This window comes from Nerophis ophidion, linkage group LG18 (assembly GCF_033978795.1).
Source record: "Nerophis ophidion isolate RoL-2023_Sa linkage group LG18, RoL_Noph_v1.0, whole genome shotgun sequence".
Lineage (NCBI taxonomy): Eukaryota > Metazoa > Chordata > Actinopteri > Syngnathiformes > Syngnathidae > Nerophis > Nerophis ophidion.
Window position 1 is genome coordinate 25,578,794 of NC_084628.1, and position 18,122 is coordinate 25,596,915.

Consider the following 18,122-nt stretch of genomic DNA (forward strand, 5'->3'; position numbering starts at 1 on the left):
ACGAAACTCCCAGGAAATTTAAAATTGTAATTTAGTAAACTAAAAAGGCCGTATAGGCATGTGTTGCAATGTTAATATTTCATCATTGATATATAAACTATCAGACTGCATGGTGGGTAGTAGTGGGTTTCAGTAGGCCTTTAATCAGGTACTGTCGCTTTAACACTTTGTGATGTTTATTATTATTATTATGGGAAATTTGTTTTGAAAGAACTCCCCAATCACTTCCACCTTTGAATGCACTGGTATGACAGCAGTGAAATATTGCAATACAAATATTTACCAGACTTTGAATCAGTGGTTCTCAACCTTTTTTCAGTGATGTACCCCCCGTGAATTTTTTTTTAAATTCAAGTACCTCCTAATCAGAGCAAAGCATTTTTGGTTGAAAAACAGAGATAAAGTAGTAAAATACAGCACTATGTCATCAGTTTCTGATTCATTAAATTGTATAACAGTGCAAAATATTGCTCATTTGTAGTGGTCTTTCTTGAACCATTTGGAAAAAAAGATATAAAAATAACTAAAAACTTGTTGAAAAATAAACAAGTGATTCACTCAAATATAAAGATTTCTACACATAGAAGTAATCATCAACTTAAAGTGCCCTCTTTGGGGATTGTAATAGAGATCCATCTGGATTCATCAACTTAATTCTAAACATTTCTTCACAAAAAAAGACATCGTTAACATCAATATTTATGGAACGTGTCCACCAAAAAATATTGCCGTCAACACTGAATATTGCATTGTTGTATTTCTTTTCACAGTTTATGAACTTACATTCATATTTTGTTTAGGTATTATTCAATAAATATATTTATAAAGGATTTTAGTATTGTTGCTATTTTTAGAATATTTTTTAAAAATCTCACGTACCCCTTGGCATACCTTCAAGTACCCCCAGGGGTACGCGTACCCCCATTTGAGAACCACTGCCTTAAATTATATTAGAAATATTTTAGTGAGGGGTGTTTCTGTATTATTTTTAAACGCTTTGCAGTGTTTTGTGGTGACTAATATTTGAATATGTTTGTTTTCTAAATTAAATAGGAAACTAATTGTAAACAAATTGTCATTTAATATTCATTCAATAAGTAAACATGTTTTTTGGCCTTACAAAGAACAAAAATGTCAAGCATCTTAATTAATACCTTGTAAAAGAAAATACTTCCTAACACTTATCTCTATAAAGAGACTTTTTTATGTGTATTATTTCATTTAGTGCAGTGAACATTAAGTCAAGTACAATTAAAGGCCTACCGACCACGCAGTCTGATAGTTTATACATCAATGATGAAATATTAACATTGCAACACATGCCAATACGGCCTTTTTAGTTTACTAAATTACAATTTTAAATTTCCCGCGAAGTATCCTGTTGAAAACGTCGCGGAATGATGACGCTTATGTTGACGCGGGCTTGTGACGTTATTGGTTGGAGTGGACATTTTATCCCAGTACCGCTCACGGCTAAAAGTTGTCCAATTTAATCGCATAATTACACAGTATTTTGGACATCTGTGTTGCTGAATCTTTTGCAATTTGTTCAATTAATAATGGAGACTATAAAGAAGAATGCTGTTGGTGGAAAGCGGTGTATTTCGGCCGGCTGTAGCAACACAAACACAACCGGTGCTTCTTTGTTTGTTGTGAAGCTTTACTATGGAACAGAGCGGTCAAGCGAACATGTTTCTTTACCACATGTCAACCGGCAGGTTTCGGTGAGAAAATTGTGGTAATAAGTTGGCTCTTACCGTAAACATGAGCAGAACTTGTCGTTCCTCCTGCAGCTGTCAAAGAGGCAGCTTTGATTTTCTTGGCTCCTCCATGGCTTCACTCAGAGACACTGGCGATCACCACACCCCTCCGACTTTCAGCTTTGACTATATAATCTCACTAAAACACTAGTAACACAATTATCAGATAAGGGATTTTCCAGAATGATCGTAGTAAATGTGTCTAATAACATCTGAATCGCTCCCACTGCCCTCGTCTTTTTTTTTTTTCTTCAAGTCCTTCACTCTCACTTTCCTCATCAAAGAAATTTCATCCTCGCTCCAATTAATGGGGAAATTTGCGCTTACTCGGTCAGAATCGCACATGCTGCTGGTGTAATCAATGTGCGGATGTGAGGAGCTCTACAACCAGTGACGTCACGCGCACATCGTCTGCTACTTCCGGTACAGGCAAGGCTTTTTTATCAACACCAAAAGTTGCAAACTTTATCGTCGATGTTCTCTACTAAATCCTTTCAGCAAAAATATGGCAATATCGCGAATTGATCAAGTATGACACATAGAATGGACCTGCTATCCCCGTTTAAATAAGAAAATCTCATTTCAGTAGGCCTTTAAACGTGTTTTGTGGTGACTAATATTTGAATATGTTTGTTTTCTAAATTAAATAGGAAATTGATTGTAACAAAATGTCATTTAATATTCATTCAATAAGTAAAAATGTTTTTGCCCTTACAAAGAAAAAAAATGTCAAGCATCATAATTAATACCTTGTAAAAAGAAAATACTTCCCAACACTTATCTCTATAAAGAGACTTTTTATGTGTATTATTTCATTTAGTGCAGTGAACATTAAGTCAAGTTCAATTAAATATTATCTTTGAATCCTTTAAAAATGTAAATGATTTGTTTTACATATCATTTCAAATTGAATGTAATACTTTATGAAATTAAATGTAATGAAAATTAACATTTTTATTCAATAAAATTATTAGAAAAAAATTGTTAATTGTAAAAAAAAAAAATACTTCGACTATACCGCACGCGCGCACACACACACACACACACACACACACACACACACACACACACACACACACACACACACACACACACACACACACAAACACACACACAAAATACACAAGACTTTCTATAAAAAGGAAAAAGCGTGTTTACTCTTCCATATCTTCTCTTTATATTATTACAAAACTTTACATCGCTAAAAGCCAGAAAGCCAAAAAAATAATAAAAATAAAAGCATAAATAATATAAAAGAGCAACTTTGTTCTCAGAAAGATACATTCATATGAAATAAGATTTGACTACCACCAAAAAAATAAATAAGTCATGTCAAGTCTTTTTTTCATGTCCAGCGTCAGACTTTCAGGTCCTCTTAGTTCCTGTTTGTGACGTCACCACGTTAGCTCCGCCCCTTCCTTCCAAAGAGTTTTTTTTTAAAAAAGGTGGCGTGCCATAGCATATGGCCCCGCCTTCACACCTCCTGGATCAGCTCCCCAGTCAGACCAGCAGAGATCCAGCCGGGTTTTTCGTCACAGTCCAAGTCTGGCAGAGCCAAAAAGTCCCAAACCAGAACCGAGTCATCCTGGTCTGTAAGATCCACGTGGTCACCTATCAAGGACATAACCACCCTGTTGTCACCTTTTTCTATTCATAAAATCAATATTGATCTGATCACATGGACAAATGCTTACATATAATAATCAATTAATCAGCCCGAAATCACTAATTCCATAAATAATAATACAGATAATAATTAGGTTATAATTACCTCCTCCAGGGACAAAAAACGTTTCTATTTTTTATATAAAGGAATATTTTCACGCATATTTTTCTATTCAAATATGTATCCTGTACTTTAATTAGTTTATTTCTGATGATATATTGATATTTCAATTCAAATTATTATATTTGATTTCATGTAGAGCACATTCAATTATATTCAATCACAAATTGTGATGTATCCTAACATAATTATACATAATTTATTTAAACTATATCATTGAGAAATATATGATTATTTAGAACTCTAATATCATAAAAAATAATTCATTTCATACCAAATACTATTTTATTACAAAATAGATTTAATGTTTATTCAAATATTTTTTTAAATTACATGTTTTAAATGTATTCATTGTAAAATATATTAAATTATTTTCAAATAATACATTTTTTAATTACATAATATCATTTTATATTCTATGTATCCATCCATCCATTTACTTCCGCTTATCCAAGGTCAGGTCCGGGGGCAGCAGCCTAAACAGATAAACCCAGACTTCTGTCTCCCCAGACACTTCCTCCAGCTCTTCCTGGGGGATCCCGAGGTGTTCCCAGGCCAGCTGGGAGCCATAGTGCCCCCAACGTGTCCTGGGTCTTCCCTGTGGCCTCCTACCAGTCGGATGGGCCATAAACACCTCCCCAGGGAGGCGTTCTGGTGGCATCCTGACCAGATGCCCGAACCACCTCATCTGGCTCCTCTCGATGTGGAGGAGCAGCGGCTTTACTTTGAGCTTCTCTCCTTATCTCTAAGGGAGAGAGCTCCACCACCCAACGGAGGAAACTCATTTCGACTGCTTATAACCCTGATCTTGTCCTTACGGTCATAACCCAAAGCTTGCGACCATAGGTGAGGATGGGAACCCCTCAACGCCCTGACTGCGCCGAGAAATTCTGTCCATAAAAGTTATGAACAGAATCGGTGACAAAGGGCAGCCTTGGCGGATTCCAACCCTCACTGGAAACGTGTCCGACTTACTGCTGGCAATGTGGACCAAGCTCTGACACTTGGTCCACATTGCCAGCGGGCCGCCACAATCAGGCGGTACGATACTCCATACTCTCTGAGCACTCCCCACAGGACTTCCCGAGGGACACGGTCGAATGCCTTCTCCAAGTCCACAAAGCACATGTAGACTGGTTGGGCAAACTCCCATGCACCCTCAAGGACCCTGCCGAGAGTATAGAGGCGGTCCACAGTTCCACGACCAGGACGAAACTCACACTGTTCCTGCTGAATCCGAGGTTCGACTAGCCGGCGTAGCCTCCTCTCCAGTACACCTGAATAGACCTTACCAGGAAGACTTAGGAGTCTGATCCCACAGTAGCTGGAACACACCCACTGGTTCCCCTTCTTACATAGCGGAACCACCACACCAGTCTGCTAATCCAAAAGGTACCGCCCCTGATGTCCACACAATGTTGCAGAGTCTTATCAACCAAGACAGCCCCACAGCATCCAGAGCCTTTCCACGGGGCCTTGCCACCGAGGAGCTTTTTAACTACCTCAGCAACCTCAGCCCCAGAAATAGGAGAGTCCACCACAAATTCCCCAGGCACTGCTTCCTCATAGGAAGACGTCTTGGTGGGATTGAGGAGATCTTCGAAGTATTCCTTACACAGATCCTTAACATCCGCTGTCGAGGTCAGCAGCACACACCATACACAGTGTTGATAGTGCACTGCTTTCTCTTCCTGAGGCGGCGGATGGTGGTCCAGAATCGATTAGAAGCCATCCGGAAGTCGTTTTCCATGGCTTCCCCGAACTCCTCCCATGTCCGAGTTTTTGCCTCCGCGACCGCTGAAGCTGCACACCGCTTGGCCTGTCGGTACATGTTTGCTGCCTCCGGAGTCCTATGAGCCAAAAGAACCCAATAGGACTTTTCTTCAGTTTGACGGCATCCCTCACCACCGGTGTCCACCAACGGGTTCTCGGATTACCGCCACGACAGGCCCCAACCACCTTCTGGCCACAGCCCCAATCGACCGGCTCGACAATAGAGGTGCGGAACATGGTTCACTCGGACTCAATGTCCAGCACCTCCCTCGTGACATGTTCGAAGTTCTTCCGGAGATGGGAATTGAAACTTTGTCTGACAGGAGACTCTGCCAGACGTTCCCAGCAGACCCTCACAATGCGTTTGGGCCTGCCAGGTCTGTCCGGCATCCTCCCCCACCATCGCAGCCAACTCACCACCAGGTGGTGATCGGTAGAAAGCTCCGCTCCTCTCTTCACCCGAGTGTCCAAAACATGAGGCCGCAAATCCGATGACACAACTACAAAGTCGATCATGGAACTGCGGCCTAGGGTGTCCTGGTGCCAAGTGCACATATGGACACCCTTATGTTTGAACATGGTGTTTGTTTTGGACAATCTGTGACGAGCACAAAAATCCAATAACAAAACACTACTCGGGTTCAGATCTGGGCTGCCATTCTTCCCAATCACGCCTCTCCAGGTTTCACTGTCGTTGTCAACATGAGCGTTGAAGTCTCCCAGTAGGACAAGGGAATCACCCGGGGGAGCACTTTCCAGTACTCCCTCGAGTGAATCCAAAAAGTGTGGGTACTCTGAACTGCTGTTTGGTGCGTAAGCACAAACAACAGTCAGGACCCGTCCCCCCACCCGAAGGTGGAGGGAAGCTACCATCTCATCCACTGGGTTGAACTCCAATGGGTAAGCTTTGAGCCGGGGGGGCAACAAGAATTGCTACGAGAGAACTGGTTCCAGAGCCCTTGCTGCGCGTCGAAGTGAGTCCGACTATATCCAGCCAGAACTTCTCCACCTCGTGCATCAATTAAGGCTCCTTTCCCTCCAACGAGGTGACTTTCCACGTCCCAAGAGCTAGCTTATGTAGCTGAGGATCAGACCGGCAAGTGCCCTGCCTTCGGCTGCCGCCCAGCTCACATCGCACGCCGACCTCTATGGCCCCTCCCATGAGTGGTGAGCTCAACGGAGGGGGGACCCACGTTGCCTGTCGGGCTGTGCCTGACCGGGCCCAATGGGGACAGGCCTGGCCACCAGGCACTCACCATTGTGCCCCACCTACGGGCCTGGCTCCAGACGGGGGCCCCGGTGACCCGCGTCCAGGCGAGGGAAATCTGGGTCCTCGTTTTGTCTTTTTCATCGAGGTCTTCCAGCTGCTCTTTGTCTGATTCCTCACCTACTATGTATTTATACATTATTATTTCATAATCATGACATACTATATTGTACTTATTTTAATACAATAAAAACATTTTTCATGATATTTTATTTGTAAAAATAATTTGGGATAATTTTATAAATTTTTTTAACATTATATGTAATTTTAAAAACAATTTCAAATATATTATTTACTATTCTATTTTTCTTAAAATCACAATTTCATTTTTTTAAAAAAATCTAAAATTGATTTCAAAATGTATTTATTTACATTTGATTTTCTAAATTAATTTGGAGTTCAAGTACCTAGGAGTCTTGTTCACGAGTGAGGGAAGAGTGGATCGTGAGATCGACGGGCGGATCGGTGCGGCGTCTTCAGTAATGCGGACGCTGTATCGATCCGTTGTGGTGAAGAAGGAGCTGAGCCGGAAGGCAAAGCTCTCAATTTACCGGTCGATCTACGTTCGCATCCTCACCTATGGTCATGAGCTTTGGGTCATAACCGAAAGGACAAGATCACGGGTACAAGCAGCCAAAATGAGTTTCCTCCGCCGGGTGGCGGGGCTCTCCCTTAGAGATAGGGTGAGAAGCTCTGCCATCCGGGAGGAACTCAAAGTAAAGCTGCTGCTCCTTCACATCGAGAGGAGCCAGATGAGGTGGTTCGGGCATCTGGTCAGGATGCCACCCGAACGCCTCCCTAGGGAGGTGTTTAGGGCACGTCCAACCGGTTGGAGGCCACGGGGAAGACCCAGGACACGTTGGGAAGACTATGTCTCCCGGCTGGCCTGGGAACGCCTCGGGATCCCCCGGGAAGAGCTGGACGAAGTTGCTGGGGAGAGGGAAGCCTGGGCTTCCCTGCTTAGGCTGCTGCCCCCGCGACCTGACCTCGGATAAGCGTAAGAAGATGGATGAATGGATGGAATATCATCTTTATTTAAATTTAATTTCATTTAAAAAAAAGTAATTCAATTGAAAATAAAATAAAATTTATATTTTTTTCGGCTGCTATTTTTCTTCTCTTCATATTTCAGTAAACGTTAGCATGTAGTTGCATTATTTCTCCACTAGAGGTCACATTATTCTGATGCATTGTTTTGTCCCACCTGTGTCATGACATTGTCTGTCGTCCCCCGACCAGACAACACGAATGTGGCGGAGGCGACGACTCTTTGTGCTCGTTGGGCGGGCGGCTGCGTGGCGTCGCCTTCACACTCGTCGGCGCGGCGCCGGGGGCAGTGGCGACGATGGCGTCCGTCCGAGAGGGACCATCTCCAGGCCGTCCTGCTGAGGGCAAGGCGCGTCGCTCGATGCGTGAGGGCGCCGCCACAGAGGGCGCCGTTGGTCTTGTTGTAACACCTGCACGGACACCAGGATGTCAGAAGTGTGTGTGTGTGTGTGTGTTGTGGTCGGACTTGTTTCAAAGATGCAATCTGGCATGTAAACACATAGATTCTAAAAGCTGCATCAGGTTTCTGTCGCTCTTCCCGCTATACACGACTCCCACGCCACCACCAGCTGGGACGTAAACAAACAGGAAGCTCGTTAGCAGGACTCGCACGACTGAGAGCATGCCGAGTAAACCGTGTCGCCGACCGCTCTTCAGCACACATACAGGATCCCGGTGACAAAGTGGTCACACAATGCACGACAACAACACAAGTGGACTCTTCTTTGTTGAACACCATCGTGCTGTTTGAAAGTGAGGTACGTCGCCGCCGCCATATTGGATAGGACGGCGTACATAAATATTAAAATCTGAATTTGTTGCATTAGTAAACATCTATGGCCATGTTTTCTTTAGAGGAAAATAGGTGTGTTGTTTTCTATGATAACAAATAGCACCAAGGTGTTCCTCAAGGCTCTATTCTAGAACTATTAGTCTCCGCCATTTTGGATAGGACATTGTTTGTACATAAACAAATTAAAAAAAGTCTAATTTTGTTGCATTAGCAAACATTCGCGGTCATGTTTTCTTCAAAATAAAAGAGGTTTGTTTTCTATAATAACAAATAGCACGAAGGTGTTCCTCAGGGCTCTATAATGGAACCGTTACTGTTTGCCAAATAGAATAGGACATTGTTTTTAAATAAACAAATAAAAAACTCCAAATTTGTTGCATTGGCAAACATTTGCGTTTGTTTTGTTAAAAAAAAAAAAAAAAGGTGTGTTTTCTATGGTAAAAAACAGCACCAAGGTGTTCCTCAAGGTGTTATTCTAGAACTATTAGTCTCCGCCATTTTGGATAGGACATTGCTTGTACATAAACAAATAAAAAAAGTCAAATTTTGTTGCATTAGCAAAATAATTCGCGGTCATGTTTTCTTTAAAATAAAAGAGGTTTGTTTTCTATAATAACAAATAGCACGAAGGTGTTCCTCAGGGCTCTATAATGGAACCGTTACTGTTTGCCAAATAGAATAGGACATTGTTTTTAAATAAACAACTAAAAAACTCCAAATTTGTTGCATTGGCAAACATTTGCGTTTGTTTTGCTTAAAAAAAAAAGGTGTGTTGTTTTCTATGGTAAAAAACAGCACCAAGGTGTTCCTCAAGGCAGTGTTTTTCAACCTTTTTTAAAGCAAGGCACATTTTTCTCATTAAAAAATACGGAGGCACACCACTCGCAGAAAACATTAAAAAATTCAACTCCACCAGGTTGTCGTGCCTTATTTTGAAGTTTGTTTTCCTGTGTGTAGTGCTTTAGTTCTTGTCTTGCGCTGGTATTTTGGTGGCCCTTCCCTGGTTTGTTGGTGTTTTCCTGCAGTAGTTTCATGTCTTCCTTTAAACGCTATTCCCCACACCTGATTTGTTTTAGCATGCAAGTCTATTTAAGTTGTGCGGATGCGATCCTTCTTGGTGTGGACATTGTTGATTGACATGTCATGTACGGATGTACTTTGTGGACGCCGTAAGTTTTTGCTGTTGTCCAGCATTTTGTTTCCATTTACTTTGTAGCCAGTTCAGTTTTACTTTCCTTTTGCATTGTCATTGCCTTTTCCTGTCCCTTTTGTTCATTTTTGGTTTAAGCATTACATACCTTTTACCTGCACACTGCCTCCCGCTGTGGTCTGCATGTTGGGATCACAACAAACCATCCTCGTCTCACTCGACACATTCCGACTTTTACAAAGCAATTAACTACCTGCTGCCACATACTGACATGGAGTATTACGTGGGTACCCTGCAGAGTTCTACACAGCACAGACACTAAGCAACGGCACATCATTTGCAGATTATATTTTTTGGACCAATTAGGTGAAGTTGCATAACATCTCACGGCACATGTGGCATGGCACAGAGGGTTGAAAAACACTACCTCAAGGCTCTATTCTAGAACTAGTACTCTCCGCCATATTGAACAGGACATTGTTTTGTAAATAAACAAAAAAAAGGTCCCACATTTGTTGCATTAACAAACATTTGTGTTTGTTTTGTTTAAAAAAAAGAGATGTGTTGTTTTCTACGGTAAAAGGGTGTTCCTCAAGGCTCTATTCTAGAACTATTACTCTCTGCCATATTGGATAGGACATTTTATACAAACAAATAAAAAGTCTATATTTGTTGCCTTGGCAAACATTCGTGGTCATGTTTTGTTTAGTAGAAAATAGGTTGTTTTCTATAATAACAAATAGCACTGAGGTATTCCTCAAGGCTCTATTCTAGAACCATTACTGGCCACCATATTGGATAGGACATTGTACATAAACAAATAAAGAATACATTTGTTGCATTTGCAAAAAATTGTGTTTGTTTTGTCTAATAGAAAAGAGGAATGTTCTTTTCTATAATAACAAATTGCACCGAGGTGTTCCTCAAGGCTCTATTCTAGAACCTTTACCTGCTGATATATGGATAGGACATTGTTTGTATATAAACAAATAAAAGGTCTAAATGTGTTGCATTAGCAAACATTCATGGTCATGTTTTGTTGAAAAGAAAAGAGGTGGTTTTCTATAATAACAAATAACAAAAATAGGACTTTGTATGTACAGAAATAATAACGTCTAAAATTGCAAGCACCAATGTGTTCCTCAGGCTCTATTCTAGAACTATTACTCTCCGTCATATAGGATAGGACATTGTTTGTACAGAAATAATAAAGTATACAATTGTTGCATTAGCAAACATCTGTGTTTGTTTTGTTTAAAAACAAAGGTGTCATTTTCGATAGCAAAAAACAGCACCAAGATGTTCCTCAAGGTTCTATTCTAGAACCATTACTGTTTGCCATATTGAATAGGACATTGTTTATACAGAAATAATTAAGTAAACAATTGTTGCATTTGCAAACATCTGCGTTTGTTTTGTTTAAAAAACAAGAGGTGTTTCATTTTCTATAGCAAAAACAGCACCTCAAGGTTCTATTCTAGAACTATTACTCTCCGCCATATTGAATAGGACATTGTTTGTAAATAAACAAAAAAAAGTTCCACATTTGTTGCATGTTTAAAAAAAAAAGAGATGTGTTGTTTTCTACGGTAAAAAGGTGTTCCTCAAGGCTCTATTCTAGAACTATTACTCTCCACCTTATTGGATAGGACATTTTATACAAACAAATAAAAAAGTCGATATTTGTTGCATTAGCAAACATTTGCGGTCATGTTTTGTTTAGTAGAAAATAGGTTGTTTTCTATAATAACAAATAGCACTGAGGTATTCCTCAAGGCTTTATTCTAGAACCATTACTGGCCACCATATTGGATAAGACATTGTACATCAACAAATAAAGAATACATTTGTTGCATTTGCAAAAAATTGTGTTTGTTTTGTCTAATAGAAGAGTGTTCTTTTTTATAATAACAAATTGCAAGGTGTTCCTCAAGGCTCTATTCTAGAACCTTTACCTGCTGATATATTGGATAGGACATTGTTTGTATATAAACAAATAAAAGGTCTAAATTTGTTGCATTAGCAAACATTCATGGTCATGTTTTGTTGAAATGAAAAGCGGTGGTTTTCTATAATAACAAATAACACAAATAGGACTTTGTATGTACAGAAATAAAAACGTCTAAAATGGCAAGCACCAACGTGTTCCTCGAGGCTCTATTCTAGAACTATTACTCTCCGCCATATAGGATAGGACATTGTTTGTACAGAAATAATAAAGTATACAATTGTTGCATTAGCAAACATCTACGTTTGTTTTGTTTAAAAACAAAAGTGTCATTTTCTATAGCAAAAAAACAGCACCAAGATGTTCCTCAAGGTTCTATTCTAGAACCATTACTGTTTGCCATATTGAATAGGACATTGTTTATACAGAAATAATTAAGTAAACAATTGTTGCATTTGCAAACATCTGCGTTTGTTATGTTTAAAAACAAAAGGTGTGTCATTTTCTATAGCAAAAACAGCACCTCAAGGTACTATTCTAGAACTATTAGTCTCCGCCATATTGGGCAGGACATAGTTTGTACAGTAATAATAAAGTCTGAATTTATTGCATAAGCAAACATCTGCAATCACCAATCAATTTTCTACCACTTGTCCCGGTCATGTTTTGTTAAAAAGAAAAGAGGTGTGTTGTTTTTTGTAGCAACAAACTGTAAAAAGGTGTTCCTCAGAGCTCCATTCTAGAACCTTTACTGTTTGCCATATTAAATAGAACATTGTTTGTACAGAAAAAAACAAGTTTGAATTTATTGCATTAGCACACGTCTGCAGTCATGTTTTTTTAATATACTGTAGGTGTGTTGTTTTCTATTGCAACAAATAGCACCAAGGGGTTCCTAAAGGCTCTATTCTAGAGCCATTACTCTCCGCCATATTGAATAGGACAAAGTTTGTACATAAATAATAAAGTCAGAATTGATTGCTTTGGCAAATATTAGCGGCCATGTTTTGTTGTTTGTTTTCTATAGCAAAAAAGAGCGCAAGGGTGTACCTCAAGGCTCTATTCTAGAACCACTTCTGTTTGATTTACATAAAAAATGTATGTATAAATATGAATATGAGTTGAAAATCATCATACAAATAAGGTGAGGCATGTTTTCCTCACTTAATGAAGGTTAAGGACTGGTTTTAAAATCCCAAGACAATTAACTAGAGAGCTTAGTGGTGGTTACCTGTGCCAGTTCAAGCACTTGGAGTCATGTGTTTCCTTCATAAAAACATTCACTTAAATAAAGTCTAATATGTAACTTTGTACATAGGAAACAATTGGCAAATGAGTGACTGAAGATGAATAAGGTTCTTGCTAGTACCTGTTGTTGTTGCACAAATTCTGACAACTCATGCAGTCAGAAGACTCGGACTGAGGGAGAGCCGTGTAGACGCCGCCCTGGAAAGAAAAACTGCATTCAGACCAGCGAGTTCTTCAGGACCCCAGAGGCCAGGTCCGGACTCACGTTGTGGTGGTGGTGGTGAGCGTGCGGGTGCTCGCAGTCCCCCCCGCTGTGAGGCAAGGTGCCGTCAAGGCCGTGCTGGAAGAGTCCTCCGTTGCCGTTGAGCAGCGCCAGGCCGTTGGGGTGTTTATGGTGCAGGTGGTGGCAGCCTGCCGGCAAAATGGCACCCCCCTGCCCGTAGCTCCCGTGCCCGTAGCCCCCGTGGACGCCGCCGGTGCCGGACAACGTGGTGTACTCCAGAATGTGTCCGTTTACGTCCGTAGGTTGGTACAGGTAACCTGGAGGGTCGTATTCTAGAGCAGGAAACACAAGGTGTGCCACAAGGCTCAATGTCAGGTCCTGTCACTATTTATTTTATTCAAATAAAACTACAATAACAAAATACATATTTAAATAAGACAAAATATATTTTTATTTATTTATACAAAAAAAAAATTAGAATTTAATTTAATAAATTAAATATTTTTTACTATGTATTTTAGTGTACTAAAACAACACTAATAATATACATATTTAATTATGAATGTGGTCATAAAATGTATATAGAATAAATATAATACAAAATATTTATTTATTTATTTATACGAAATACAAACAAATAAGAATCTAATTCAGTTAATAAATAACATATTTTTAAAATGTATTTCAGTCCACTAAAACAATACGAATACAATACATATTTAAATAAGGATGTGGTCATTATATTTATATAGAAGAAACATAATACAACACTTTTTAAACATATATTTATACAAAACAAAAACAACTAAAATATATATATATATTTCTAATCACTAATATACTAAATATTTTATCCACTAAAACAACACTAATAAAATACTGTACATATTTAAATAAAAAATGTGGTCATTATATTTATAAAGAATAAATATTATACATCAGATCTTTTAATTTATTTATACAAAATACTTTTTTTTCAAAGTAATTAAGTTAATAACGTTTTTTTTTCCTACTAAAAACACTAAAAATACATATTTAAATAAGAATGTGGTCATAATATTTATATTTAAGAAATATAACAAAACATATATATTTTTTATTCATACAAATTACAAAAAATCCGAACTTAATTAATTAATAACTAACTTAATTAATATTATTCTAATCATTAATATAGAAAATATTTTTGCTATTTGTTTTATTTTTAGTAAAACAACAATAAAATACATGTTTAAATAAGAATGTGGTCATAATTTATATATGATATACACAATCATTTTTTATCTATTTATACAAAACACAAAAATATAAGAATTTCATTAAGTTAGTATATAAAATATAATTACTATTTCTTTTATTTGTCTATAACAACACTAATAAAATACATATTTAAACAAAAATGTGGTCATAATAATAATATAAAATAAATATAACAAAAAATGTAAATGTATTTATACAACATACACAAAATATTAATAATTTAATTAAGTTAATATAATTGTTATCATTAAAATATAAACATGTTTACTATTTATTTTAGTCTCCTAAAACAAGACTAATTAAATACACATTTAAATAAGAATGCGGACATAACATTTATATAAAATAAATATAATACAACATATATTTCTTTTATTTATACAAAAAAATAGGAATGTAATTAAGTTAATTTATAAAATATTTTATTATTTATTTTATCACATTAAATACATATATATTTAAATCAGAATGTGGTCATAATATTTATACAGAAGAAATATAGTAAAACACTTTTTTATTTATTCATTCAAATGACAAAGAAATTAAGAACTTAAGTTAATATTATTCTAATAATTAATATATAAAGTATTTTTACTACTTGTTTTGTTCTACTAAAACAACACTAATAAAATGCATATTTAATTAAGAATGTGGTCATAATATTTATATAGTATAATACATGATCATTTTTTATCCATGCAAAATAAAAAACAACTAAGAAAATAATGAAGATATTTTGATTGTAATCATTAATAAATAACATATTTTTACTCTTTGCTTTATTCTACTAAAACAACATTGGTAAATTATATTGAATATAAATAAGAGTATTAGTATAATATTTACATAGAATAATCAAAACACAACATAAATAATTTATTTCAATTTAAATGAAGTTTTTAAGTCATATTGATTAAGATATAAATATATCTATTTCATATATTTTTTACTGTTCATTCTATAATTATTATTTTTAATTAGCTTTTTTAAGGCAACATTTATAAATAAATTAAAAAAAAATATATAGAACTGCAGAATTTTCTTTTTCAATTGCAGCCCATAAATTAGAATGCAAGCAGTAAATGTTGCAGTAGAAACTGACTGTGCATGTTGTTGTGCTGGCGGTTCCTCCACAGACACATGGCGATGAAGGCCAGCAGGATGATGACCATCACGCCCAGCACGCAGCCCACGATCAAGTACAGCAACCCCCCGGGCGCGGTGGGTGGCTCCTGGGGGTGGTGCCAGGGCGGGGTGAAGGGTCGTTGGCTGGGGGCGCCCGGAAACTGACGAGCTGCGGAGAAGAGGAAGGAGGAGTTTTTCAGTGACAACAACAACAACCCCCTTCACAATGCATGGTGTCGTGGTCACGCCGGGGTAGGGATGGGTACAGAAGTCACTACTTTTATAGGCACCGAATGATTCCGATTGACGTAAAATCAAACGGTGCCTTACTTTGTTACACTTGACGTAACGTCCGGTTTCAGACTAAACACTCAGCACTCAAGGTGGACGCAGCCAAACTCTCTCAAAGTAATGTTGCAAAAAACCGATAGAAAACGCTTGAACATAAAGCAAGGCTCCACTCTTCTAAAATGTGCTAGCTTGACGCTAAATTACATTAGATTTGCCATAGACTGGCTACTATTAGCATAAGCAATTTTACATGGCGATTTAAACACCTCTAAATATGGTAATGAAAACTACAACTAAGATGAATGTTGCAAACAAACAACTGTTGTCTAATAGGTACAATACTTACAGTACAAACCCTTTTAGCGCGCAACACAACACATTTAACTTCCTGGTTGGACAACATAGCCTGTAAGTACTGCCATGTGCAAATGCATTGCGGTTAGACTCAAATGTGACAAAAAAAAGAAGTTATCATAATCAGCCCTCTTTTAAATGTTACATAAAAAATAAAACTTTATAATCAAACAATTGACATTTATTAACACACACAAAAGTACTGAAAATTGGTACTATCGAGTACCCAGGTACCGGGTATTGGTGCGCCGTTGATGTGCGTTGTAGCCATCCCTAGGTTTGGGTTAACTATTCATTTGTTTTTGGATCGTTTATTTAATTGTGATTTTGTGTTGCATGTGCTAATCATGGCTGGATGTTTGTTCTTTCCTGGCCTCAAAAGGATTCTCACACTATCAATATTGTCTTCACGCTGGTGTGGCGCGTCACGTTGAAATGTGACTTCCTGTTGTGTTGACGCCAAGGCCGCAGTTTGACCCTGTAACGGACTACACTCACCCCTGGTCTCACAGATCATCACGTTGCTGTACTCGCTCTCGCCGCCCCCGTTGAAGCACTGCATTTTGATGTCGTACGACGTCTCCGCCTGCAGGTGTCCAATCATGTGGCGGTCTTTCACACCTGAATGGGGGGAGGAGGAGGGGTGGGGGCGACAGGTGAGCCATGACTTCCTCACAAAATACGCCGTTGATGTTTGCCGCACTTAATCTCGGGTAATCACACACCCTCATTATTTTTTCCAGCACGCTGAGGTCATGTTCTTTCATGCTCGCGCACACGCACGCACGCACGCGCACACGCACGCACGCACGCACGCACGCACGCACGCACGCACGCACGCACGCACGCACGCACGCACGCACGCACGCACGCACGCACGCACGCACGCACGCACGCACGCACGCACGCACGCACGCACGCACACACACACACACACACACACACACACACACACACACACACACACACACACACACACACACACACACACACACACACACACACACACACACACACACACACACACACACACACACACACACACACACACACACACACACACACACCCTCCTCTGGTTTCCTTGCCTTGGTTTCCTAGGTCGAGCCACTGTGCTCTAAGATTATGTTCTTCTTATATTGGGAGGCGGGCGAGCAGATGATGCCTGGTGGGATACATGGTGGTCGTCTACGATGGTGTCTTTTCATTGTTCTGGTTTCCATAACAACTTAGCATTTGGTAAATAGGCAGTAATTGTTCTTACAGCTGAGAGTTTTGCCCCGGATGGTTAGACGTAGTGGTTTTTTTTAATCAGGTTGTTGTCTCGCCGAAGTGTGTGTATGTACGTGTGTATGTACTTGTGTGCATGCATTTGTGTGTGTGTGTGTATGCCTGTGTTAAGACTGGAGGACAGCCAGCACAAACATGAGCTGCCATATATGGAGCTGCATTTGAGTAAAGCAACTGTGTGATCACTCTCGGGACTGACCAGAGAGGATTTTGTGTGTGTGTGTGTGTGTGTGTGTGTGTGTGTCTGTGAGCGGGTGTGTTTTTTTGATGTGTGTGTGTGTGTAAAGTGTGCCTTTTTTTATATGAATGTGTAAATGTGTTAAAACACGTGTGTGGAGAGGTGGAGCTGGCGAACGAGCAGCGGGGCAGGGCACGCTGGAGCCCGGCCCAAGATGGCGACAAGGAGGCAGAGAATGCGAGCGAGCGAGCGGCGAGGCGGGGCGTGCCGGGAGCGATGCCGCAGTCAAGTTCAGGTGCGTGGATCGCGCAGCGGTACACAATTAACATTTCTCCTCACGATGTATAAAAGGGGAGAAGGAGGAGAGATCGGAGTAGAAGGAGTTGGAGAACCTGCAGCAACGGATAAAGAGCGGAAGCAAGAGAGAGCAGGACGGCAACGACGAAGACGCGGCCGACTAAAGAGTGAGACGGAGGAGCGAGCAGTGGGAGCGACGATGGCACAAAATACTTTATTTATTTGAAAAAATAAACAAGAGTCAAACCTGCTCGAAAGCAATGTCCTTCCTTGGTGGCCGGTGGAACCCGCACGACAGTGAGGTAATGTCACAACTTGTTTCTTAATGTGTGTG

The 18,122-nt window shown here is 39.3% G+C and overlaps 1 protein-coding gene across 1 annotated transcript in view; it reads right to left on the bottom strand.

The window, feature by feature from the left end:
* Positions 1 to 2,889: 2,889 nt before the first annotated feature.
* cdon (cell adhesion associated, oncogene regulated) overlaps positions 2,890 to 18,122 on the bottom strand; it is a 71,161-nt gene continuing 55,928 nt past the window's right edge. Inside the window, exons 14-19 of the mRNA XM_061877852.1 lie at positions 16,524 to 16,646; positions 15,358 to 15,549; positions 13,038 to 13,327; positions 12,894 to 12,970; positions 7,791 to 8,043; positions 2,890 to 3,371 (exon numbers count right to left, since the gene is read on the bottom strand). Coding sequence (XP_061733836.1) covers positions 3,261 to 3,371; positions 7,791 to 8,043; positions 12,894 to 12,970; positions 13,038 to 13,327; positions 15,358 to 15,549; positions 16,524 to 16,646 — 1,046 coding nt within the window. The 3' untranslated portion in view covers positions 2,890 to 3,260. The remainder of the gene's footprint in view (positions 3,372 to 7,790; positions 8,044 to 12,893; positions 12,971 to 13,037; positions 13,328 to 15,357; positions 15,550 to 16,523; positions 16,647 to 18,122) is intronic.